This window comes from Crocodylus siamensis, chromosome 2, assembly GCF_052110815.1.
Source record: "Crocodylus siamensis isolate JL-2025a chromosome 2, ASM5211081v1, whole genome shotgun sequence".
Classification (NCBI taxonomy): Eukaryota; Metazoa; Chordata; order Crocodylia; family Crocodylidae; genus Crocodylus; species Crocodylus siamensis.
The window spans coordinates 82,855,418-82,883,005 of NC_143396.1; the positions used below are offsets into that span (position 1 = coordinate 82,855,418).

The following is a 27,588-nucleotide window of genomic DNA, read 5'->3' on the forward strand; positions in this document are numbered from 1 at the left end:
ATGGCAGAAATAATGTAGATGGCTCAAGCATTAGCCTTTTCCTCTAAAGGCAGGCATCATATTTTTCTGGTTTTTGTTACTGGCTAAAAATGCCACAAACCCATAATTTTATTCCATTCTTGTCTACAATTTTTGAAGATTAACTGAGGCAAGAAGCAGACACTTGTCTTGCCAGTTACTCTGAAACTTTAGATCGGGGCGGGCAGTTATTTTGGGCGGAGGGCCACTTACTGAGTTTTGGCAAGCCATCAAGGGCCACATGGGTAGCCCCAGATGCCTTACTCCCTGGTTGTCATCTTGGGGTCAAAAGTCCCACCCCCTAATCCCCGACTTTTGCCACTAGATGTCCCTCTCCTTGCCACCCAGAAGTACTCCTTTGAGCAAAGGGGTTTGCCATCTTGGAACCAGAGAAATACCAAATTATATTCTAAAAATCAAACATACTACAAGATTCATTCATTTGATTTTAAAAAATGTTTTGTCCTGATTTATGTGCATTTGTGTAGTGTACATACAGGTGATGGTATAAGAGCTTAAAATGAAGTGGGTGGGTGGGTATAGGTTTGTGGGGGGGGGGGAGGAGCTTGTGGGTGTGTGTGTATGGGTGGATGGATGGATGTGTGGGGGGAGGGTGGCTGGTGAAGACTGTGGCATGTATAGAGGGGGAGGGTTTCCCCACAGCCACCCCCCCCGGGCTGCTCCAAGGCTGGGCTCCATGCTTCTGCCACTCCTGGCCCTGGGGCACAGGCTTGGGTGCAGGTCCTATGCTGACGCTTGAAGCCACTTCCTTCCTCATTTGACACCACTGCCCTTCTTCTACCACTTCCCCGTCCCCCACCCCCACTTGCCGCTCCAGCACCGTGTCCCTGCTGCTCCTGCAGTCCTGGCCCTGCAGCTAGGGACCATGTGGTACTGGAGCACCTTGCCAGTGGAGAGGGGGAGTGGGGAAATGGCTGTGGAAGGCAAGGGAATGGGCAGTGAACGGGTGCGCGGAGTGCAGCAACACCTGGATGGGAGCCCGAGGTCTATGCTGGTAGATTGGGGCCAGCATTGGTGGAGTGGCAGAAGCACAGGGCACGGGCTGGAAGGGGCTCTATAGAGCAAGGCTGGGCTGCACCAGCAGGGAGGGGGGAGCCAGCCCAGCTACATACAGCCCTGGCCAGCAGGGACACGGGAACAGCTGCAAGGGGCCCAGGCCAGAAGCCCCCGGTAGGCAGAGGCTTCCGGCTGGAGCTGGGGGTGGGACAGGGCCAGGCCCACCTTGCTGCTCAGGCTGCTTAATCCTGGTGTCAGCTCCACCTGGGTCCCACTGCCCCTGGCTCCTTTCATCTTTGACAGGAAGCCAGGGGCAGATAAATATTACTTTTCTACATTTTTTAGGGGCCCTGCAGGCTGGAAACAATGGGCTGGCGGGCTGGATGTGGCCCGTGGGCCACATTTTGCCTGCCCTTGCTTTAGATGCTTGCAAAGCTGTGCAGACAACAAAAGTTTCTGTTTGGTGATCAAATTGTACACTTTTAATTTGGATTCACTCAAAACAGAAACAAAATGTTCTGTTCTATTTCTTGGCAATGTGATCCTTTCTTTACCTTGTTTTGAAGTAAAAAGTCAAAATGTTTTATTTTGAAAACTGTCAAACTGACAGTTCTACAAATATTTTTCTTTTTTTTTTTTTTTACTTGCCAAATTCAACCTAAGTTTATAAGTACTTTCAGTCCCTTAATAATGTGATTCTGGCCAACTTACCATTCACTGAAAATCTGACCAGGCCCTAGGTCTGTAGTCAGTATGGATTTTCACATCTACTATCCTTTTAATGCAAACTTAGAAACCAGGAAGGCAAGAGGACCAACTATTAGATGATGGAAGAACTTACCTCCAACAACACCTACACCGACACTACTCCTTCTTGTGTTCATCGGAGCTACATGAAACCACTCATTAGTCTTTATGTTATAAGCTTCTACAGATGATAAACCTATTATTAAAAAACAGGACTTGTTTATCTTATGCAAGTGTAAGCAACATACTAATTATATGTGTCTTCAGTAATTTACCTCTTTAAGGCTCACAGTCATTTTTTTTCTTAAGACCAATTGGTGGCTAGGCAAATGACACAGGCATCATTTGGACAGTCCACAACAAACTGCAATGCTTCAAGGTATACAGTCTTTGTAGAGAGTCTGAAAAGAATCCTCCTTTGGAATTTTTTTTTTTTTTTAATTACAAGCTATGCTGCTCCCCACATACTCTTCAAGTCACTAAATGTTAGGGACAAAGTTCAGTTTTGATACGGATAACTTAAGAGAACTTAAACAGCCCAAATCCCTTATACTGTTCAAACAATAGTACATATATATATATTTCCACTGAAGAAAGCATGCAAAAATGTATTCTATATACAAACAGGAAGGAAGCTGCTAGACTATTCTTCCACTCATGTTTCATGGAATGGGGAGTGGGAGGATTTAAGAAATGTAAGATGAGGAAGGAATCTGGCATCAAGTGGTTGAAGCATCATCAGGTCCTTTTGGACCTGCAGAGTAGCAAATGAGACCAGCAATTATGCTCCCACTCAGAACAAAAGTGCTGGGATTGCTTTATGCCAGTATGAATTCCACTCTCTAAAAAACGAAAACCGTCTTCTTGATGGTTTTCAACTCCATCGTAGTAGCCAAAACTGTAATAATCAGTACAGTACCATTTAAAGATAAAAATACCTGTACTCCCATCAAATCCTCCTACAGCATACAAGAGCCCATTTAATACAGCAGCTCCCAGCGTGCTTCTCCTGTCTTGCATGTTAGCAACACTTGTCCACTGGTCTTTCACTGGATCATAGGAATCGACTGTGCGAACTCTTAAAGAGCCATTGAAACCACCAACAGCATAAACCAGGCCACTCATGTACACCATTCCTGGGGAAAAAAGTTAACTTCTCTTTATAATTGATTCTGTTCTGTACTGTGCCGAGCACAACAGTTTAACATAATATACAGCATGCATCACATTAACAGGTTTTTAAAAGTACTGAATGACACATGTTATTTAGATCTAATATTAAAATTTCTGATATTGCTCATTGTTAGGCAGCACCAAAATGTGAGCGCTGACTTTTCAGATACATTACTTTAAATGGCATTTCAAAAGCAAATTGCTTTCTTATACAGTGGTTTCTTCATATTACCTTAAAAAGTGGTTTTTTAAAGCGTGAAGTAATGATGCACACTTCGCATGGTTTAGTTCCAGATGGACTGTTTTCTGATGGGGTATCAGAACAACCCAGCTCAATTCTGAGGTGCACCAATACAGAGATCCAGTTGCTGCTTCCTCTTCTTCCTGCTGCCTGGCTCCAGCTCAGCTTGGGCAACCACCTCCCCACCCCACAACATGCCAAAGTTCAATCTGGTCTGTGAGCTGTAGGCTGCTGACCCTTGCTTTAGTGAACTTGCCCTTTGTATCAATATGTGGTAGTAAAAACACTATTCACAGATTGTGAACTGAAGACAAAAGTCTTCAAACCTAGGTGGCTGAAAACCTAAGCATCTAAAGCCTTATTTAAAAGGAGTAAGCAAGTACTCTGCATTTTAGAAGCAATAAGCAGCCACACTTGCCACTCCCATGGAAGTTGAAACTCAGCCCTTCTTAGGGCCTGCCTATTAATTATGATAGCATATTGTTTTCTAATTCCAGAACAAACATGCTGCTTTATCTTATAGCAGTGCCATTTAAGACAGTGTTATGCATCACATACCTGCTCTACATCTTCTGGAAGGCAATTCAGCCACTTGGTGCCAGCGCTCTTCTTTAAAGTCATAGCATTCCACACTGCGGATAGCCTTTGGCGCCTGTCCTCCAACTACCATCATCAGCTAGGAGGGAAGCAATAAGATTTTCTGCTTGTTAGCATATATCAGGATATTTAAAAGGCACAGTCTCTGGTACTAAAGAAAACAAACTTCTAGATAATACATTATCTTATTTCCCCCCAGTAAGCAACTACTATCTTAGTTTAACAGAAATACAAACATTTCAGAAAGATTTGTCATTTGGGATCCTTCCAGCAAAGAAAATATTTGAGGCAGAATTTTTTGAGTCTTATTGTAACCTGTCACATAAAAAAGACCTAGATTTTTCATAAACTTAAAGACAGAGGAGACATATGGGGACAGAATCTGGTCTCAAAAGCAAGAATGCCCCCCTTCATGCAAAGTCAATGGGAGTTGTGAATGTGTATCTGAAAGCAGAATCTAGCCCCTAATTTGGCCCTGTTGAGATTTTGTGGTTGTAAAACTTCAGTAAAGGTCACCAGAATGACACTGACATCTTGCTCCTAATATTGTAATAGTAGAATTAGAACAATGGTGCAGAAATAGGACTTTTGTGCTTGGGCGATTAAAGGAGACAGTCTAGTTACTAAACACAGCTGGTATTAGCTGAAAACAAATTATCTTATTATTTAAAATACTTCAGGTCATAATTTAACCCAGGCTTATTTTACCTCCAAAACTAACTGCAGTTGCTTAAGTGCAACTGGAAGTACTATAATTTATCTTGTGCAGGACTGGAAACCATATAATTCTATCACGTATTCTCCTTGAAGAGCCAAAAGCATTGAGTTATGCATTTTATATTTCACATTAAATTCCCACCCATGAGTTTAGGACCTGAGCTGTTACCTTGCTGCATACTTTTCAAGGATGAATAATTCTACAGAAAAAAATTTGCAAAGAAATACATTAGTTAAAAATCAATTTGGTGTTACCCATTCGCCCCATAGATTAGATTAATTTTTAAAAAAGAAAAAAAAAATCAAAGAAATGAACATACTGGAAATTATGGCTCTAACCTTTGGAAGGCTAGCAGGTGTTCTCAGTTTAGTTCGAGAGCTTTTCATCAACGCTCGTTGCTCAGTCGGCAGTAAGTGATACTTCATAGCTTCAATGAGGTAATCTTTACACGCACTGCTGTTCTTAACCAATGTTTCCTCTTCAACCCTCTGTGCATTAATATAAGTTTGACAAGGTCTGAGCATGTTAAAAAAGTAAAACACAAATCACAATTTAAAGTGCAATAAACCCACATGAGAACAAACTTAAATCACTCTGATTATTTAAATCATACCCCAGCCAGGGACATTGGTATCATCAAGTTCATGATATGCAAAGTCCCTGCAAATAAAACTGGAAGACTACAGACCCTTCTAATTGGTAACTGGAAGGCATGCTATTAGGCCATGACAAATGTTTTCACAGCCCCTTTCCTGACAGTTGTTCAGATTTTTAGGATATTCTAAATCACAATATGAGGACAGGAATTTGATGCATCTAAGGTGCATAAAACAAAGAGGCTTCCATCAATGCTTAAGGTATGCCTACATAGCACAATGCTGTGTATGTCTCCAGTTCGTATTGTGTCCAGTTTTGGGCACCACACTTCAGGAAAGATATGGAAAAAGACCTATGGAGAGCAACAAAAATGATTAGAAGTCTAGGAAATATGAGGCAGATAGTACAGCCAAGTTCTAAAAGAAGAACTACACAAATTCATGGATGATATATCTATTAATAACTATTAAACAGAACAGTCAGAGATGCATCTTCTAGTCGTTGCCAGGGAGCATAATGAATTGCTAATTATTCTAGATATACCTGGTTCAATGCTCTCCCTCTAATGTGTTCACTTCTGCTAATGTCAAAGACAGACTACTGGGCTAGATGGACCACTAGTTTTCCTAATATGGCACTTCTTCTGTTCTTATGATTTACAAGGAAAGGCTGAAAGAGCTGGGATTATTTTAGTCTGGAAAGGGAAGACCAAGGTAGATTTGATAATAGTCTTTCCACAGTGACAGACTACTCTCTTCGGTTGCAGGGGACAGGGCAAAGAGCAGAAGTCTTGAAATGCAGCATGAGAAATTTAGATTAGATATCAGGAGAACTCTCTCACTACGAGGGTGGTTAATCACTGGAAGAGATTATGTAGAGACTGTGGAAACTCCATGCTTGGAGATTTTTGAGAAAACAACATGGATGAGATGGTATAGACAGGGATGATCCTGCCTCAAGCAGGGGATTGGACTAGATGAACAACTTCTTTATCATAAACTGTGACCAAATTTAATGGAGGCTATTTTCAATGATTTGTTCCTTTGCATGATTATACTAAGTAATAATTTGTGACTTTATAATTTAGAATTGACCCTATGTGCCAAATAGCCCAGAGTCAAACATACATGAACACTCTCATAAGAATTAGTATTTTCTTTTTCTTACCTGAACTAAATACTCCCGGGAAAGTAAAGGCAGCCGAACATGTTCCATCAGTTGTGCCATTAATTCCTGCCTCACATCTTTGTCGTGGTTTACCCATGCTATGACTGCTTCAAATACCTTCCAGAAAACAAAAAACATGCCATGAATCCCCCTTGCTCCACAAAGTCCATGTGTGCCATACCAAATTTCACTTTGAGTTCCTGAAACAAATATAGGGCCACATTAAGTTGGCTACTTAAAATCTTTCAACAGATGTATCCAATATAAAATGACCTTAGCATGTAAGCCACTCTTTTTATATATGTACTTTTCTAGTGCCTTAATGAATGCTCCCAATAAGTTACTACATTTCCAATGATTGTCATAAATGGGAAACATTAACAATTCTGAAGTTCCACATATTAACCAATGTGTAAAGATCCAATTCAGCATTAAGAGAGAAGGACATTTCCCCATGCTGTTTGAGGTCATATAGTTTAAACCTACAATATATAATTAAGAAGAACTTTCTGACTATGAAGGTGGTCAAGAATTGGAACAAGCTGTAGAATCTCCATCCTTGGAAACTTTCAAAAGCAAGTTGGACAGACACTTGGCTAGGATGAATGGTTTAGTATGGGACAATCCTACCTTGAGCAGAGGGCTGGTCTAGATGACCTGGTGAGTTCCCTTCCAGCCCTACTTTCCTGTGATACCCTGCACGATATGCATTTCAGAGGGGGGCTTGATTCTCCCATTTCATTGTGGTATATAAAAATAAGGACATTAACACTTCAAACGCCTCTCTAAAGAGAAGATACTTTATAGGAGTCATGCATTTTTGCGTAGGGGAACACTAGACTTTCAAGGCATTGTGGAATTGCAACCTTCCATTGCAGTATCAGTTTTAAGAGGATGGCCGTGACTCATACATAGGGATCGCTGTAAATTGTGCCACAAGTACCCCCTGCAGCAGCTCCTTTAACACTTTTCTTTTTGCCACTTGCTGTCATTTTGTACAATGATCAGCAGAGGCCCCAGTGACAATCTCTTTTGCAACTTCTTTAAACAAAGTAAAGAATGGGACACATGACTTCAACATTAAATCAATCTACTACTTTATCTGGACAGTTGTTCCTTCTGCATTATCCCAAAGGTATCAAATACATACCAATTTTTCAAATCCATTATGCTGCAGCCCTGAGTTAAAACACACTGCTAACTTACATGAAGTCTCTTTGTAAAGCAACTGTCACATACATGCTCCATCATTCACAGCACATGCATACTGATTTGTTTTTCCTAAAGATGGGGATATTTACTTATTTTCCAGACAAGAGGTCAAATTGTTTCCAGAATCCTGCAGGGCAAGAGACACATTTTAAAGTCTAACAATCAAACAACACTTTTTTCTGCAACAGTGCCTTAAGTACAATAGACACCATCTATGCTTTAACTGATTGAAACTCTTCACTGAGACAGTAACAGTGGAATTCCTATCCAAATAAGTACATTGGGTCTCTGACGAATTAACTGTTTTTTTGTCTGGTCCAACTGTGAAATAAACATTATTGCATAGAATAAATCTTACCTTCTCTTCAGAGGCAATTGTAAGTTTGTCACTGGATATTAAACTGCACACCTGTTCTACACCAAGATTGAGGAATTCTTCACTAAGTACGACATCAGAAAAATGCTGTTCTGTTTGGAAAAAGAAGTGCTCTTTAGCTTATATCACTGAATGCAGTTTCTAAACAGCATTAACACAATGATACACTAGTACGCATATTTGGTTAAATCCACGAAACAATATATATTCTAAAATGCTCTCTACTGTCTCAAGTTTTATTCATATTCCTGCTGTCAGCCATGAGACTATAAAGGCAATTCCTTGCTTTTGCTGGACTTCATGTTTCTTCAGTTTTCTGTAGAAAGTTTACTGTAAATCCCCAAGGATCCTAAATTTGGTCCTACAACAGGAAAGATATTTTCTTCATTTATAGCTATTTTAAAATAATGTTTAAATTATAAGAACCATGTTACCTTTTAATATTACTATAATATATAAAAATTCTGTCAATTAAATAAAATAGTGCCTCAATAAGTGCTGTTGCTAAGACATTAAAGAAAACTGAAGCAACATCCAAAGCTGACAGCCTGACAGAATTAAAGAACCATTGAATCTTGTTTTCCTCAGTTCTCTGGACAAATACTCACATGACTACGAGATCCACCTTAATTCTTGAAGGAGAGATTAGCAGAAATGGTAAGTTCATTTCACTAAATACAGGTGGCACATCTATTTGTAAGTCAATTTTAAAGGCCAAACATGTTCTGGATCAACTAATTTTCATGCTTGTACAATACAGATTTTCACTGAAAACAACTTTAAAATATTTTCTGCATGTAAAAGGATTCTAGTTCCTAATCATGCACAGCTTGACATACAAGTAAAAAAAAGAAGATAATTTAGTAAATAAGTGTTATTTACCACAGTCTAACTTAGTAATATAAAAGTTAAGAATATGTATATTAAGCCATGGTATTGCTTAAATAAACTTATGCAGATACAGCACATCTTCCTGGTTAGCAAAAAAGTACCTGATTTAGGATAAATTAGTTACAAGTTAAACAAATTCATGTTTTAGTGGCTGCCAACTGATGAGAAATCAACCCCTGTTAAGGAAAGTAACTAAAAAGTGCTACTTCAAAATAAAATATAAGGTTAAAATTAAGGATTTAAATCATGATTCAAGTCAGAGATTTAAACCTCTATTTAAGTCAATCCTGCCTTTCAGTCCCCATGCCCTGCAGGGAATGCAACATTTCCCCTAAAAAATCAGGCCTTCTATCATTGCAACATACCTCCTGTCCTCCAGCACTTGGCTCATGTCAGTCACAGCCATGGCCACTAGCTTTGAGCCTATTTTTAAGGCACCCATGGCTAGGCAAAGAGGTGGAATCGATCTAAGTTATGCAGTTTTCTGTAAGCAGCGTAGTTTAGATCAGTAGCAAAGAGAACAGACACTCACCTTTTGGGGGGGAGTGTAAATCTCAGACTGGATTTCACCATTTTTAAACTAGTCTATGCATGCCGAACAGCTGTTGGGTTACAGGTACAGACCAGTTTTGGATCACTTAAAAGTATAACCTGACCATTCTGGGCTATAGAACTGTATGTAAAACTATCACAACTTCTTGATTTTTCATTTAATCCCTTTAAGAAGAACTGATTCCATTTCACATGAGGAAACTACACTTAGTAAATGGTGCTCACAAGTTTACCACTTTGTTTTTGAGCCATTACTGGAACTTCCCCTTCCCCGCCCCCTTCACTGAAAATGCAAAGCACTCTGGTTTTAGGAGACTGTAAAAGGACTCAAAAAACCTTTCTGTGGTTCCTAATAACTCTTCTCCATATCCTTGGGTATACCATAATTTTTGTCATTTATAGATTATTGCCTACTGACCCACATTTAGAGCGATTCTGACTGGGTGCTGACATCTGGAGCTTAAAAAGTTTGCAACATTTTTCTTCTGTACATGTAATCTCAATCCACTACCAGGACTTAAGTTCTTAGAAGGGTTTCAAGTGATCAGAGGTGGCTCCTGGTGTTACTGACATATCTTACAAAGCACATTCTTCTGGAAATCAGAGTCCTTTTATTCCTGTTCCTATGGGCTCAAATCCTATACCGCTATACTTGGCAGAGCCGGCAAAGGACAAACATTTTTTTCTTTTTTTGATACGGAAAGGTGACCCACTCGGACACATGCAAGAACGACTTCCAGTAAGGGTGATATGGCCGATGTGATTTATTAAAGGCAAACTTGACGAGTTAGGACTTAAGGCAGTGGTGTTCTGACCATGAAGTTCCTAGAACTCTCCCATCATCTTTCTTTTTGGTTGTTTTCCAATGGGTTTTATGCTGGCAGGATGGAACAGTCAGCAATGCTGAAATGGAAATATCTCCCTTCAAAGACAATGGTCCCAACCAAGTGAGACCAATGAACTGCATGGAAACACTACCAGTCACTTCTTCAGGATCAATGTGATGTTTTTCCTCGACTCCATCAAAGGCTTGACTACTAGGTCTCTCATTCTGTCCTACTAACTAAAGTCTCAGTCACGTGAGTTGTTCTGTGTCTTCTCCCTGGAACTTTCCATCTTACAGCTCGACTTGTGCCAGCAACACAAGTCAGTGTCCAATTTACAAACAGGTGTAGATTTTACAGAGTTGGGGCAGGTGGTATGGAAGTACTACAGGGTAGTCAGTACTAATGCCAAGGTGCTCAGTAATAAAGCTGATGTTGCCAAGTTAGCTAGTACTGGGACTGTCAACACGAAAGACTTTTACACTGAGAAAGTCATGACAGCATCAGTGACAGCAACTGAGTCAGTGGGCTCTTTGCTTTTGTTCCATAACTGAGCCCAGGGCTCCCTCAAACTCCCTTTATGCTCTGGGCAATGCAGTTTTATCTGACTTTACTCGTATTAACTTGTCCCCTCTAGTAACACTACAGTTGGCATTCCACTATGAGACATAGCAGTTAGCATCAAGCAACTTGTGCTGTATGACGTCCATCAATTTTTTCCCCTTTTGAGGAACGTATTTTGGGGGAAAGAGTGAAGATAGAAATCTTCAAATAGGTGAAGAGAACTGATTTAGAGGTTCTGCTAAAAGCAGACTGGATTAGATGCTTGCAGTCAGGAGTGACAAGAAACAATTAAAGCAGGCTCATAGAGAGCTAATGCATCTGTTAGGCCCATGCAAAACAGCATGTGGCAGCAGAGGGTCCATGTGCAGCCTAAATAGCCACAGCAATTGGAGGAAAAAAACCCAGTGTCCTGGATATTACATGCACCTACAGCAGGACCCCCACCCTTATGCACTCAGCGAAAGACACATGTTTTAACTCAAACCTTCCAAGCCATTTTCTGGAGTCCTCCTATTGTGCTCTAGCTGTTGAAACAAGAAACCTCCATCACAGTTACCTCCTAAAGAAACAGAGCCATATAAACACTTATAATCTATCATAGAACACAGCCTCATATACCATATTTTCACAGATGCAAGATGACTCTGAATTTAGGACCAGCCCCCAAAAATCAGATTTTATACATGGAAAATTTTATAAATTTGTTATAATTTTCCATATATAGAATCTAATTATGAAAGGCCATCTTAAATTAATCTGTCTCCTGCTGCTACAGTGGGGAAAGCAGTTACAGGGGAGCAGGTGGGGGGGGAGCTGGAGCCCAGGCCAGAGCTGCTGCTACCACTGCAACTGCTAGTAGGCTAGCCTGGAGGAACCATGCGCTCCATCCCCCAGGCTGGAGTGGGGCCAGAGCTCTGCCAGAGCCACGCAGGGAAAGCAGCAGTGGCGGGTATGGGATGTAGCAGAAGGGAATTGGGGGGGCGGGGGGAAGAAGGGGTAGTCAGGGAGGGAGCAGAGACAGAGGAGGAACAGGTAGTGGCTGTGCCTGTAATTTTGACCCTGACTTGAAACTGCAGCAGCCGCTTGTCCTCCCCCTCTCCCCCAACTTGCACTGACTCCAAAATGAGGGGTTCCCCTTCAACATGTTAAATGGGGGGATACTGGGGGGGGTCATCTTGGATTTGAATAAATGCAATAGTTATTGGAAATAATTTCCTATCAATAATTCCTAAAATACAAATACAGTAAAAATTTAATTCTTTTAAAAAAAATTCCTTATATTAAGTGGCAGAAAGTAAAAGACCTTTCAGAGAAGCAGATAGATTAAAACTAAATTAGTAATATGTAGACAGTATAATACTACATCCTTTATATATATTGCCATAGATAAAAATGTTTAAAACAAAGAATGCTAAAGGGTTCTAAGTTGAGAAGTCTGATTTTTCCAAAACCTTATCATCATTCATCGCTAATGCATTAAGTTACGGCCTGAGGATGAATCTGTATTTTACACACACTTATTTTACACCCGCACACACCCACTGCAACTTTCTCTAGATATACCCATCTCTATTGTTTATATAAAGATGTATTATTTATATAATAGTAGGCGGCAGCAGCACTGTAAACAATTCTACTGAATGTGTTCCTGTTTTTTGGCTGTAATACTAGAATGATGGAAGCTCCCAGTCTACCTTCTATATACCACTTGTTATATTATATTCCTCTTATATTCCCTTTTATTCAGCACCCAACTAATGTAAAAAACTCTGTTTTAATCTCTCCTCATATGACATTTCTATGCCTTTTATATAAGCACTTCCTTTCTGTGAACTCCCTAGAATTCTGTAAAATGAGATGGAAGCAGATCATTTCTTTATATAAAAACTTTCCTTTTTTCTATATTATTTTCTATCCTGTTCCCTATGCAACATAAACATTCTAACCACAGCTGCACACTGAACAGGCCTTCATTGATATGTCCACAGTGATGCTAGTTCCCGTTGCCACGTTAGTACTGTACCAATATTAATACACTGTATTTTTTTTGCATAAAATCCGTGCCCCGCCAAAAAGATGCACCTTGGTTTTGGAATAAAGAATGGAGAAAAGGTTTTTCCAGAGACATGGCCGATTACATAACAGAGTAAGCCCTCTTGGGAACACAGAGCGCCCAGAAATGATGACATCCTAGAGAGACAGTTTGTGCAAGACAGCAGGGACTACCACATATTCTTTCCTGGGATGCCATACTTCCTGGACACCCTATGTCTCCTAAAAATCTTACTCAGTCACACAAAGCAAGGCCCCAGACCCTTGGAATGTCAGACTATTTCTTTACTGTAAATAGTTCTTTATATAAGAATCCTGTAAATAAAGTGGTATTTCCACACCAGAAGCTTCATCCAGATACTACCAGCAGCTCACTAGCTAGTTCAGACACAAGTTACAGTGCTCAGCCAATAGCTGCAGCAGAGAGAGGATTAACACAGGGCTCCACCCCTTCTGCTTGACTTGTGGGGGCCAAAGAGAAGCAGCAGCCACTGGTGCAGACTTGACCGGGCTCCTCCCGACCCCAGCAGCACATGGGAAGCCAGCTTCAGCTGTGTGCTGCTCCGGATGGGACAGACCTGCCTGGGTCAGCACCAGCCAAAAGTGGCAGTGGAGCCATGTGTCACTCGGGAGTGACCGGCGCAGGTAGGGGGAAAGTGCAGCTCAGCCCCTGCTCTGGCTGGGCTCATCCTGAGGTTCATTTCATGTTTGTAAAATGCTTGGAAAGCCCCACATACATGCACTGCATAGAAATGCAAAATAGATTTTAACTTACTTAGTTGGCACCTTGGGCTGAGATTTTCAAAGCTGAGTCAAAACGCCAACTTCCATTAAAATGAATGGGATTTAGAGGGCTCCAAATCTTTTATGACAGCTTTGTAACATGCCTATCTACCCCTTTTTTGCAAATCTCAGCCATAGTTTGGAAGCTTAGCCAAAGAACATAAGAGCTTCTGAACATAAAAACATAAAAAGCACCATGCTTGGTCAGCCCCATGGTCCATCTAGCTCAGTATCCTGTTCCGAAAAGAGGCAGAGGTGGATACTCTAGAGAGGGAGAGTTTTGACCCAGCCTGGTTAGACCCATTTCATTGTCACTTCCTGCAACTTCATGGGTGTCAACGGTCATGTGACATCACTTCCTGATGTGATACCACTTCCTGTGAGGTCTCTGAATATGGCTCGCTGGCCCACTGGGTAATAAAAAGTTCATGATCCAGACACAGATTCAAAAAGGTTGGACACCCCTGAGTTAGACTTTGATTTTAGGAAACCGAGTTGTGTGAAAATTTGATTTTAAGATGCTGAGTTGTCTGCATTGAAGTGGAACTTCGATTTTGGGACACAGAGTTGTCTTCGTTCGTAATTCATGTTCTATTTAAGGGTTAACTGCGCTTTAACAATTCCCTAAGCATTATCTGGTGGACAGTGGTGGTAACACACTGGCTGTATGAGAGTCTCAAACTCCATGAAGAGTAATTAAGAGTAGCAGTACAGGGTTCTTGTTTGTAGCTGTGTCAGTCTAAGGACATAGGCAGGCAACTGGTAGAGGGTGCAAGAACTTGAACCTGCTTCCAAGAACTCACAGACAATGATGCTGTGACTCGCGTCTTTTTCTGCCAACAAAATATGCAAGGCAATCCAAGACCACCACTGCATATGCAAGAACTTGAGGAAGATATTGTGAAGCTTGAGGCTACTTTGAGGATGCTGATAACAACCACAGCCTATATGAGAGCCTCAACCTCTGGGAAATACGCTTGAGAGAACTGATAGAGGGTTTGACCCAGAGTGCAAGAACTTGAACCTGCTTCCAAGAACTCACAGAGCCTGATGCCATGACTCGGGTCTCTTCAAACCTAAAGAAAAAGTGCACAGAATAAGAAATCATCAGTCACTGTACAACCCGGTGAGGCCAGGTGCTCACAGATCCTATCAAGATCTGAGGGTGTGTTGTTAGCTTCTACAAGGAGCTGTTTCGAGTTGAGGCTACCTGGCCAGAGGCCATACAACAGTTGCATGAGGGCCTCCCCAAACTCTCCATGTCTGAGGCTGAGGAGCTCAGAGCTGTCCCTGGGCAAAACTGAGTGCTGCTATTTGAAGACCTTGCCATGCGGAAGGTGCCAGGCTTTGATTGATTACCTGTCAAATTCTCCAAGCCCAGACCCCCTGCCCATCTTCCAAGACAGCTTCAAACATAGGATCCTTCCGGTCAGCTGCTGGTGAGCAGCCATCGCACTGCTGCCCAAGAAAGGGAATCTTGGTAACATTAAGAACTGGCAACTGCTATCGCTCCCATGTACAGGAGCGATGCCCTGACCAACCATCTCAAAATGGTCATGGCCTCTCTCATAGGCCCCAAACTGACCTAGTCCATACCTGCCAGGACAACCTGTTTCTACTACGTGGCCTGCCGCCGGCTGTGAAGCTCTTTGGCTTGAACAACAACTTTGCCTTCCCGAATCAAGAACAGGCCTTTGATAAGGTCAGCCACAACTTTTATTTCATACTCTGGGCCTGCTTTCACATCAACCATCTGACTCCTGTACTGGAACATCTCTGTCCTCCTGAAAGTGAACAGACAGTTTATGTGCCCCATTCCCAGCATGCAGGGATGTCTGACAGGGCTGCTGTCAATCTCTCTGCCATGCTCTATGCCCAAATACTGAGCTACATGTGCTACAGCAGTGGGCCTGATGGGCCTGCATTGGCCACAGCCCCAGCTGCTGGCCCCCAGTTAAGTTGAGAGCATATGCTGGTGATGCGATTTTTTTTTTTTCATGAGCAGTGAGGGTAACATCCAGTCCATGATCAACTGAAGCAAGCCTATGATCATGCCTCTTCAGCCTGTATCAAGTGATATCCTTTGTACAAAGTCAAGTATGGGAACCAGATACAACAGAGACAGAAAGGAGCCTTCAACCCTGTAGGCTAGTGTCCAAGGCAGCCAGTGGAGAAACACTTCCAATTCTGGGAAAGTGGAGTACTCCTTATTAAGAGCAGAGGACATCAGGCCCTGATCTCTACCAAGGCCTCAGGTACCAGGCCATACAGTTGCTAAGGCTGCAGCCCCAGACTGTTGCTAAGGAACAAGTGGCCGGGCCTAAACCTGTACTAAGGCCCGAGGCGTCAGACCCCTGCAGGTGCTAAGCACCAAGGCACCATGCTCAGACTGCTGCAAAGGCCTGAGGTGTCAGGCCCAAACTGTTCCTGGGCCTTGAAGTACCAGACCCAGACTCTCTCTTGAGACCTGAGAGTGCCAGGCCCTGACTGTTGCTAAGCCATTAGGCACCAGGCCCCAACTGCAGCCCTGGTCACTCCCTACTTCTACTGTACATGAGTGGAGAACCAAAGTGCCATGGCTTGCTCCTCTGAGGAAGATTTGCCCCTGTTTTTCTCTGGCTTTGCATGATCAAGGCAGGATGAGCTGGGAGCATTCAGAATATTCCGTGTCTTGGGAATGAATGTGTTGGACTGAGTCAGTGAGAAGGGAGGACCCGGGAAAGGAATATTTTTTGACAGGGCAGCACTAGGAAATCACAGGGCTTGGACAACAGACCTATCGAGTTTATGGCCTGTAGGGTCTGTGAGATCATCCAGTCTGACCTCCCATGGGGACTATACTTCCAACTATTGTTCTTGTTATGGGTTCAGTTACTTGTGCTTGCCTAAGACGCATGTTCCAGAAAAACACTGGTCTTTGTAAGAAGATAGTAAGCAGTGAAGAATTCATCACTGCTGCTTCCAATGGTTTGCTGCTTTCAGTGGTCAATCACCCTCAATATTTAAAACCTGCACCTAGTTGCTAAATGCATTGGGTTGAACTTTGGCTTTTGTCCTCAGGCCCCTTCTGGCCTCCTAATCTACAAAGCTGTGCAAGTCAGGGTCACCTAGGCAAAAGCCTCTGCTATATTAATGCTTCACCTAACTGGTGACCAGAATAACGAGTGCGTGAATGGGGTGATCTAGCGCATTCAGGGAGAAATGACTGCAAGGTTTGGCTGGGCTGGTGAGGGTCAGGATATCAGTCCTGCAAGCTGTGTTCCACTGTGACATCATGAGAGCCTTGGAGAGGGCCTCAAGCTATTGGGCAGTGGGACGGTGACACCACAAAGGCTTTGACATGATAAATGTTGGCTCCTCCTCACCTTCCCCTACCTGTTTTACTTCTGCTTTCCTCTGCCCTCAGAAGAGCAGTGATTGTGTGCCAGAAGTTTTCAGTTGGTGTGAAAACGAGTATGGATGAACGTATGGAGTGCAAGGAGCAAGGAGACGAGTCTCTGGAGTATGAGGAGCAAGGAGATTAGCCTAAGGAGTACGATGAGCATGGGTATGAGGCAAGAGTGGGGAGGAACGGGGACAAGGCGCTAGAGAAATATCAGCAGGGTTCTGACGTGATGGAGAGGTAGCAGCACGGGGATGTACTGATGGAGACAGATTAGAACAGGGGTGCCCAACCTGAGGCGTGGGTGCCACAAGTGGCAGAGGGAGCCTTTGTGTGTGGCATATAGCAAACTGGGGAGGGGGTGGCCAGTTCAGCAGCAGGTAGAGCAGAGCAGCAGAGCAGGCAGGGAGGAGAGGGTGGGAGGAGAAAGCAGAGCAGCAATTCAAGCAAGGGAAGGGGATCAGAGTGGCACTCAGGGTGGGTGCAGGGTACACCTGCCTAACTTGTTCCCCCTCCATCCCTGTCCCCCCCCCCCCAGATTACAACAACCCCCCTCTCTGGTTGAAAATGGACATTTTCTTTACAGGCGGTTTGAAAAAGGAAGCTTCACGTTGTTTTCTCCTCCTCTTAATGGTGGACTATGGGAGCTTTGCTACTAAGGGCTAGGTCTAGCCTGTGGGGCACTATGCATAGGCTTCCCAGTCTAATGGGCCCAGCACCCATCCCTTTTCAAAGGGCCTTGACACAGGTCCCCAGCCTCTCTTTGTACGAGTTGCCTTCAAGGCCTTTATCATTTTTTTCCTTTGCCTCTGGACCCTCTCTAACTTCTCCACATCCTTTTGAAACTGTGGAGCCCAAAACTGCATGCTACAATCTAGATGAGGTCTAACCAGTGCCGCAGTGGAGAGGCACTTTCACTTCCCGTCTCTTTCATCTAGTGCTTTTGTTGATACAGCCCAAAACTCTATTTGCCTTTTGTACAGCTGCATCATGCTGCAGACTCCTATTGAGTCTGTCGTCTACCAAGTTTCCCAGATCTTTCTCAGTACATCTGCCATCCAGCTATGTCTCACCTGTTTTGTTATGCTTTTGATTCTTCTGCCCAAGGGGCAGCACCTTGCATTTGTCAGCATTGATCTTCATCGTGTTGGCTCTAACCTAGTTTTTCAGGCTACCAGGGTCCTTCTGCCTCGTGGTAGCCTGAAAAGCTTCTTCATTGCGTTTTCAATCCCTCCTAGCTTCATATCTTCTTTAGATTTTCTTGGGAAGCAATTTATTGCAGCGTCCAAGTCAGAAATAAACATGTTGAGCCACTCTGGGCCCAAGACAGGCCCCTGCAGGACTCCTGCCATTCTCACATGGATACATTTATAATTGCTCCTTGCTTTCAGCTATTAAGCCAGTGACACTTCATCTTGTGGTATTTGTTTAGCCTACTTTTCTCTAACTTGCTTATTTTTCTCTTCATTACAGCCAACAGTGCAAAGTATAAATTATGTTCAGACTGAAGGAAGTGCACGACTGTCGTAGCAGGTGCATTTCAGTGAGTGCAGCCAGAATAGCGAAGTCCCAAGGGGCAGTCCTGCCAGCAGTCAGAGGTCAGCATATGTGTGGCAGGGACCTACAAATCTGAATACTTACCTGCAGGATTGGCAGTGGTGATGGCAGCAGAACCACAAGCACTGCAGCCACCCTGATTCATCACTTTGTGCTGGGTACAGATTGGAGCATGCCCCATGCCAACAGAAAGGGTGAGCTTCGGGAGCCTGGAAGATGGAGTGCACATCAGCTGCAGCCAAGCCCTGGCAACAGTGAAATAAGTAGGGCAGAAGCCTGCTCACCAGACTGGAGGCTAGGAGAAGTCTTTAGCCGGACGGGCCCTAACCTCACAGAAAAGCAAGAGTGGCTCAATGAGGAGAAGCCCCAGAGAGCAGTGCTTCATTCAGAGGAGCACTGAAGCAGCGACTGATTTTTCCCAGGGCTCCCAGGAGAAGGACTGTAGCCTGGTTACTCTGTAAGAACTGGTTGGCATGTAGAAAGGGTATAAAGGGGAGGAGGAGTCCCGAGGACCAGCAACTTGACCTACTTGTGGGGGCAACCACAAGTGACCAAGGACCCTCCCTCTTTCTTAAAAGATAAGATGTGGTGGGTGTGTTGGACGGTGTGCCCTGTGAGTGGGAGTTATTGAACGCCAAACTGTCTGGCCCTAAAAATTGGCACCCAAGAGGCTGGAGTGCATGGTCAAGGCAACAAAACTGATTTGGGCACCACTGCTCGCAATCACATTTTGCTGAAACCAAAGAGACTCCTACTGCCCCAGGCACTGGGACAAGAAAACAGAGAAGAAAGTATGCATGCATTTATCCCAACACTTCCCAAAGACGTTTCACAACTGAATGACCTGGTACAAAATGGGACAAAAGTATCAACAATCAACTGTGAAACATGTTCCACCCCTGCCCCTCAGCATCCTGGAAGGGGTGGCACCAATAGCACAGGAGCTCTAGTCTGGCCTAGATGGTGATTAGCAAATGACCATCAAGTGCATCTGACTGGAGAGGATGGTGGAAATGTGGGGCTACTTGGGGCAGAGTAGTTCGTATAAAAGACCACTATGTTGCAACCTCCAAAAGAAGGCGAGTCAGAAAGGCGGAGTAGTCGGCGCAACAGAATTCAAGCAAAACTCTATGATATTCATAAAACAGCTGATGCAGGTGATAACCACAGAATATATGAAAGCATCAAATGAGCAGTTGGTCCAGTCAGGAAGAAAAAAGCTCCACTGAAAGAATTAAGAGGAAATGTCATCAGTGATAAAAACAACTCAAGCATTGGATTAAAAATTATGGAATTCTATACTCTACTGAAAATTAAATCAGATGCCAAAACCTTGAAGGATTACCACAGTTTGAAGTCGTGATGGACTGGGACAGCAAGCCTACATTAGAAAATTTGCAGAAAACCATTAAATCAATTCTTGGGAACAAGGCATCCAGCAACAACTGCTTGCCTGCTAAAATCTACGTATGAAGATTGGAAAAGGGAAGCAGTTTTGTACTGTTAGACAAAAACAAGACGACAGAAGTGTCTGTGAGAACCACAGACGTATCTCTCTGTGGACCCTCAGTGGAAAAAGGTGTCACTTGCATTATACTACTTACGCTGCCATCTCTGGGTGAAGGAATCTGTGTCCTCAAAGTCAAGATGGTTTTTGCTCAGGATGCTCCACCATTGACAATGATATTTTTTGTCAAGCAGTAACAAGGGAAGCATCAAGAAAAATGAATACCACACTACATAGCCTTCATCAATCTGACAAAGACTTTCGATCCGGTCAACAAAAAGGCCTTTTTACTGTTCTGAAAAAATAGGATTGTCCCCCCACAAACTGTTGAACATCATTTGCTCATTACATCAAGGTATGAAGGCAACGGTACTGTACGAAAACAAAGACTCAAATGCCTTTGACATCAACAATGGGGTGAAACTTTGGCGTTCTGTCTTACCCCCATGTTCTTTAACATCTACTTTTCATTCCTGCTTCTTCATGTGTTCAAGGACAGCAGTGAAGGCATTTATCTTCGAACCAAACTAGATGGAGGCTTGTTCAACATCACAAGGTTTAGACCATCAACTTCCAAGGCCTACAGCTACCATATAAAATCCTTGGAGCAAAGGATGCCAATCAAGATGCCTTGTTAGCCACCGACTTCCAAAAAAATTAGCATTCAGCAGAGCTCTGCAGACTGCCCCCTGGTTCCACCTGCTGTTACGCTGCATTTTTAGTAACATTCACATTACCTTTCTCCAGTTCCACTGTGCGCTCCTCTGTGTAGGTAGACCAGGTTCAACGTGCACACTGCTCTCTCTTCCCCTTATTCCAGCTTCAAGCTTCCTCTTCCACCATGCTCCTCTGCCTCCCTGCCACACAGTGCCCGTGCCCTTGCAGTTCTGGGCCTTCTGTTTAAATTTTGACCAACCAGCCGGAACCGGCCTACAAAATACGGGACCGTCCCAGCCAAAGCAGGACATATTGCACCCTATTTGTGCTTAGCCCATGGGAGGGCCACATACCCTTTGCACATTCACCACTTGTTTTTAGTATAGATATAATAAAGATTTACAAAAATCAAAAGTCCCTTTCTCCCTCTCTCTTCTGGAGCAAAGCGTGTGGTAAAAAAGGAGAAGATATTCCTTAGGTCAGGTTAGCTGCATTATCTTTGGTGCGTGTTGTCAGACCAAATGCCATCCTTGTTGCATATGCAAGGCACCCCTGTGGCAGATATGGGGCACTCCATGTATAATTATCTAGCCACAGAATTTGGCCCTTTCCATTACCTCTTAAATGAGGGTAGCCTCTTGCCTGCTGAAGTCAGTGGCTTTATCACAGCAGCCTGGGCTGATGTAGGATTTTGAAAAGTGAGGTGCAGATAGTGTAGTACATCCTCACAGAGTTTTTTCTCCCGTTAAAGAGGAACTAAAAGCATTACTAATATGCTAGGGGAAAGTGCTATTTTATTCAGTTCAGGATGAAAGCAATCACAAATATAGCTATTGGAATGTGCACTAATTTGCTAGTTCACCTAGGCAGGTCTGTCCCATCCAGAGCAGCACACAGCTGAAGCCAGCTTTCCATGTGCTGCTGGGGATGGGAGGAGCCCAGTCGGGTTGGCACTGGCCAGCAGAAGCGGTGGTGGAGCCAGGTGCCACTCGGGACTAACAGGTGCAGGCAGAGGGAAAATGCAGCTCAGCCCCTTCTGCTCCGGCCAGGCTCATCCCACCCCGAACAGCACACAGCTCCACTGCTGCATCTGCTGGCCGGTGTAGACTTCAGCCAGGCTCCTCCCGACCCCAGCAGCACATGAAAAGCTGGTTTCAGCTGCGTATTGCTGGGGATGGGAGGAGCCTGGACAGGTCTGCATCGGCCAGCAGAAGCCGCGGCGGAGCCATGTGCAGCTCAGGATTGACCGGTGCAGGCAGGGGGAAAATGCAGTTCAGCCCCTGCTACTCTGACTGGGCTCATCCTGAGGTTTATTTCATGTTTGTAAAATGCTTGGAGAGCCCCACATAGATGCACTGCATAGAAATGCAATATAGATTTTGACTTATCTGGTTGGCACCCTGGGCTAAGATTTTCAAAGCTGAGTCAAAAGGCCAACATCCATTAAAAAGAATGGGATTTAGAGGGCTCCAAATCTTTTATGACAACTTTGTAACATGCCTATCTACCCCTTTTTGCAAATCTCAGCCATAGTTTGGAAGCTCAGCCAAAGAACATAAGAGCTTCTGAACATAAGCGCATAAAAAGTGCCGTGCTTGGTCAGCCCCATGTTCCATCTAGCTCAGTATCCTGTCCCGAACAGTGGCAGAGGTGGATGCTCTAGAGAGGGAGAGTTTTGAACTGGTTAGACCCATTTCACTGTCACTTCCTGCAACTTCATTGGTGTCAAAGGTCACGTGACATCACTTCCTGATGTGATACCACTTCCTGCGAGGTCTCTGAATATGGCTCGCCAGCCCACTGGGTGATAAAAAGTTCATGATCCGACCACACATTCAAAAGAGGTTGGACTCCCGTGACTTAGATCAGGATATCCATATTTAGAATGATCTAACCTTCCTAAACTTCTGTGCAGTTAGATGAACCTAACTAGGGATCTAAGTGTAAGGTCCATACCTGGGCAAATTAAGTTAGATCAGGTAAGCATTTTCAAGACAATCTAACCTCCCCCTAATCTTCCTTAATGCCTGTACATACCCTCCGAGAGACATGAGCTTTTGTAGGCGACCAGCTTTCGTAGTGCCTGACAAAGGCACTAACATCTGACAAAGGCACTAACATCAAAGTCTCTAACATCAGACCAGCAAAAGACACCATTAAGTTCTGAGCACTTTTTACATACTAATAGTGTCTAAAGTGTGCTGGCTTCATAGGACAGGGAGAGTTGACGCTATGAAAAAGACTGACAAAGTACGTTGTTGCTTATGAACATTCATGCCTCTCTGAGCCCATTATCTGTTAAGGTGCCACCCTGTCCTGGCCTTCCACCTCTATCAATGAGCAGGTCCAGAAGGAAACTGAAAAGAAAATTGGTCTCAAAGCAAAGTAAGGGCCTCGAACAATTTCCTACCTCTTGTCTTCTTTAAAGTACACAATGATTTGTACATAAAGCTTTATATCTTAAAACATCTTAGAAAGTGAGGATGGTTGGCAGCAAAAGTATATAGCTTGAACAAGGATACAGATGAGTCGAGGAGAGACGTGAGAAAGATAAACTAAGAGGCTGTGTAGGATGGGATGGAAGCAGAGCAATGGAAGGGGCTATCCTTCAGTAAACCCAATTCAAACTTTTAAGAAAGCTGTAACTGAGATGCCCAGGTTTATTCTTTCTTCCTAAAACCGAGTAATCATATATACACTTTCAAGCAAACTGGACTTCTCGCTCATCAACAGCGTGACAAGCAGCTTCTGAAAAGTTAGACTTATGTAGCATCCGTAGACAGATCTAGAATTATAAAGAAGGGAGTGTAGATGGTGCGGCACATCATTACATGTACAGCAATACACATATTTCTCCGGTTAAAGAGAAACTAGAAGCTTTACTAACAGGCTGGGGCCTAGTACTACATTTTTTACTTTAAGATCAAAGCAAAAACAAATAGAACGTTACTGGAATGTGTACTCATTTCCTGGATAATATATTAACTTTAAAGCATACAAAGTAGGCAAAAAATAGTCAAAGGATATTGTTCCATTAGTCCTGTATTCATTAAAGTTAAAATTACATCTCTTATTCAGATTCATCAGAAAAAATCTGGTCTCCTCCAGTACTTCCAATAATTCAGTGTCAGTCATTTCTACACCTGAATTAATAATACCATAGTGGAATTAAGTTTTTGGCTAGAGCTAAAAACAGTCTGCGAAGTTGTGAAATAGCAGACAGACAGTACCTGGCTAACAGACAGCAAAATTGCATATGAAAAGATAGCTTGAATAGTGGAACATCAAAACAATTAGAAAGAAGAGAGGGTTGTTACCACCTGTTGAGTGAAGAGCTTAGCAGAAATCAGGTTATAATGAGTCATAAAGTCAGCTGACTCTCTCAGCACTGCCTATGTAAAAATGCTGCCCCTCCCAGGTAATTGGTTTTAAAGCCTGGGTGAGGAAGGAATCAGTAGCCACACCCCCACCCTGGATCTGCCCTGGCAGTACCACAGATTTAGAATGCTTTACCACAGAAGAGATACGGCCCCTACCCAGAAGACCTTGTAATCTGTCCAGAAGGTAAAAATAATCAAAGACAAGAACTTAAGAAAAGTCAACAATATAGGAAAAAGTCTACAGAAAGAAGGTATTTGAAAAGGAGCTGAAAAAAAGGAAGCAGATGCTTGAATGGGAAGTGGGAGGTTGTTTTACTGGATGCCGCTTTAACTTCATAGGCTCCTGCTACATGTCACACACATTACACAATTAACTGGTTAATCATGCAATAAATTGAGCTTGGACACACATGAAAGCAATTGTCATGCAACAAAAGACTAACCCAGCTATAAAAAGAGCCAACAAGCTGCAAAGTAGTGCTTGAAAACATGCAACAACTCTATAGCTGGTTTCTAACCAGCTTTTATTCAAATGTGTGGCAGAGCCTTAAAGCATAAAATAAGGTATGAAGCCATGAGTAAGCAGATGAAAGGCCCTGTAAAAGAAAGAAATTAGAACTAACAACCGAAGACAGTCAACAGATCCTACAGGGGTTCCAATTCTTGAGCACTGCTCAGTAACAACCAAACCTTAGTTACCTCAAGCCACATATATTAGGGACAAAATAAAAAAAAATTCCATTAAAAGTAGATGGCTGCATAAATTCTAGTTACTAAAAAAGCTAGGGTAGAATCAGCTGCCTCTTTGGTTAGCTGGTTGCCAAAGAAATTTCATTAACTGTTTGATACATATCCTGTTGGCAGAAGGCAAATGAAATTGCAGTCGAACCAAAAAGCAAAGAACACTGAAAAGGATCATTTAAATAGCCTGTCAACAATGGTGCATCTAAAACCATTCTTACATTGAAGGCAGTAGGTATTACTATATTTATATACAATATAATACTCACAAAACCACATGGTCAAAATTTCCATATACTTTCTTCTAACAGAAGCACAGAACAGCTAGGGGCATTTTACTTTGAAATAACGATCCAACATTGTCAAACCTACATGGTTCCAAAATCACGAGACTTCTCCCTCAAAATTATGAGTTTTAAATAGTAAAAAGAAAATACCAGATACCAGAATATTTTGTCTTCCACACTTTGAGCCTTTGCAGGGTAAGGTTCTCTGTAACCATGTTAAAAAAAAGTGCTCTCACAGGCCACTGACAGATGTTAACAAGAAGGTGTGATGAGATCTGACACATGAGCCCAACGATCGCACTTTCTGCCATGCCACTCCTGCATGGCAGAGCTGTGACTGTGGAATCAGGCATTAGACGACATCCTGCCATATTGCTGCTGTAGGGGAAGCCTGTAAATGGCTCCCCCTGCACTGAAAAAAATCTTTGCTTCTGTGGCTGGGAGCCCCATTGGCTAACATTGCTCCCAGCCACAGGAGCATATGGTGCATTCCTGCAGCTGTGAGCTCTGATCACTGGTGGGGCTCTCAGTCATGAGCATGCAAGATGTCCCCCTCCCCCTCCACCCCCACAGTTGGGAGCTCCAATCATGGATGGGGATCCTAGCTGGGGGGGCACAACTTCCAGAAGCTCCAATCACTGAGTCCTGTGTGCTCCACAGGCTGGGAGCACTGGCAAGTAAAAGGCATAGTAAGAAAGAGCAACAAAGTTATTAATTATATTTCATCACTTATTCCTGATGTTATCACACCATTAACTGAACAAAAACACCAGGTCACTACTTAGGACGTGATTAACGTGTGTCACTACTTAACAGGGGCCACAGAACACAAGGTAACTGCAGCATGAGTCATAAACACCAATTCAATTAAACTTGCAATACAATGGCAAGCATTAGAAAATTTAACAGTCCTAGTATCACTTAGCAGTAATATCCTATAGTTTTTGTACTCCTCCTGTACAAAACCTCACGCTGACTTTTTTTCCCTCTCTTTCTTTTTTAAACCTAATATACTTAAAAATTAGCCTGTGTCTCTTGCAAATTCAAGACCTCACATGGATCAAAGAAAGATGGCAAGTAGAGTTGTTTGGAAATTGTCATGATAGAAACAATTGCCATTTTATTGAAAATGAAATGTTCTGCAGAACCTTAAGGAAAAAAAAGTTCACCATTTTACCCGGTTACCAGGCTCTAACCTTCCACAGCTATAGCGTTCCAGCCTTCAAAACTGGCAAAAATTGATCTCAGTATTATGTCTCTCTTTCCTCTCTCTCCCTCTCTGGAGAACTGGCTATCAACAGTGGTGGATGCTGCAAAGGGTCTTAGCCATAACCATTTTTTGTCCACCACCTTTCTTCAAGAAGGAGGTGAAAAAGACTCTCTTCTATGCCTTCCTGGACTGCCTCCAACCGTGACCACTCTTTGCTGCACCCCAGCACCCACTACGGTATGTTATACTTGGACTCCTCCAAGACTGCAACCATCTTCTCTATCCCATACTGAGCAGCTGAAAGAAGGAAGATATCCCTGGTCAATTTCCTGCTGGGCTAGAGGAAGATGGTGACCCTGAAAAACTACAGAAACCAGGCTGCAGAGGCCAGCTCCAATGATGTCTTCCAACGCTTCTGTTTCATGGTCCGGGCATGTGTCACACTTGAGTTTGAACACTTTGTCTTGCCACAAAAAGAGGACCAATTTGCATTGTACTGGGCCACTGAGGGGGCACTTTGCAGGCTGTCAATGATAACTAATCCTCAATGTGTAAAACCATTAAGGTTCCTGGGGAAAGAAGTTCCATTCTCTGGTGATACAAGGGTTTTCATGACTAACAAATGGTTCATGTTTGGCCCTGGGGGCGAGCCACACCTTTTTGCACTTCTTTTATTTTAAATATTTGTATAACAAAAGAATTTAAAAGTCAGAAAAATTCTCTTCGCCCCTCTCTCTCTTGGATTGCTATTGGAGGACACTGAAGGTTTTTGTTTTGTTCCAACTGTAAAATGAAAATTACTGTAAAGTAAGATAGATACTAAGAGCCTCTGTCAAACGGTGTTACCAGCCTCTGCTTACCTGCAGCAGCAGACATGACAGTCTCCAATGTATTGTTTCACTGAGCTGGCATGACCCAAAGTGAAAAGATTTCAGGGAGGAACTCAAGCAGAAGAGCAAGAAGCTAGTGTTAATTTGCAGTGCCACCAAAACATGGAGAGAAGGGGAACATAGAGAAATTCCATCCCTCTGGGTGGAGAGTTACAAAGTCTTCAACTAGGGACAACAGTGGCCTTCTCCTCCATAATTCCCACCCCCAACATGGCCCAGTTATTGACAGACTGTCTTCTCTACCAGGGAAGGGGGCAGCCTGTCAGTGAGCTAGTAGTTGCTGAAAAGAAGCAAGCTGCCAAGGACAGCCCCTCCCTCACCAAACCTTGCAGGATGGGCACCGCCAGAAAAATTGGTCTCCTTGCCCCTACTACCACTGCCAGAGCCCCAATTCTTGCCAGGGTTTTGCAATGAACAGGGTGAATTCCCTGCTCCTACCATTTACCCA

The 27,588-nt window shown here is 43.2% G+C and overlaps 1 protein-coding gene across 3 annotated transcripts in view; it reads right to left on the reverse strand.

The window, feature by feature from the left end:
* The window catches only part of KLHL2 (kelch like family member 2), a 100,130-nt gene that overhangs the window by 9,445 nt on the left and 63,097 nt on the right, over positions 1-27,588 (reverse strand). For all 3 annotated transcript variants that reach the window (XM_090036249.1, XM_090036248.1, XM_090036250.1), the window contains 6 exons: positions 7,846-7,955; positions 6,276-6,392; positions 4,850-4,999; positions 3,755-3,872; positions 2,721-2,918; positions 1,877-1,978 (listed from right to left, as the gene is read on the reverse strand). In XM_090036249.1, the coding sequence (XP_089892375.1) occupies positions 1,877-1,978; positions 2,721-2,918; positions 3,755-3,872; positions 4,850-4,999; positions 6,276-6,392; positions 7,846-7,955 (795 nt within the window). The remainder of the gene's footprint in view (positions 1-1,876; positions 1,979-2,720; positions 2,919-3,754; positions 3,873-4,849; positions 5,000-6,275; positions 6,393-7,845; positions 7,956-27,588) is intronic.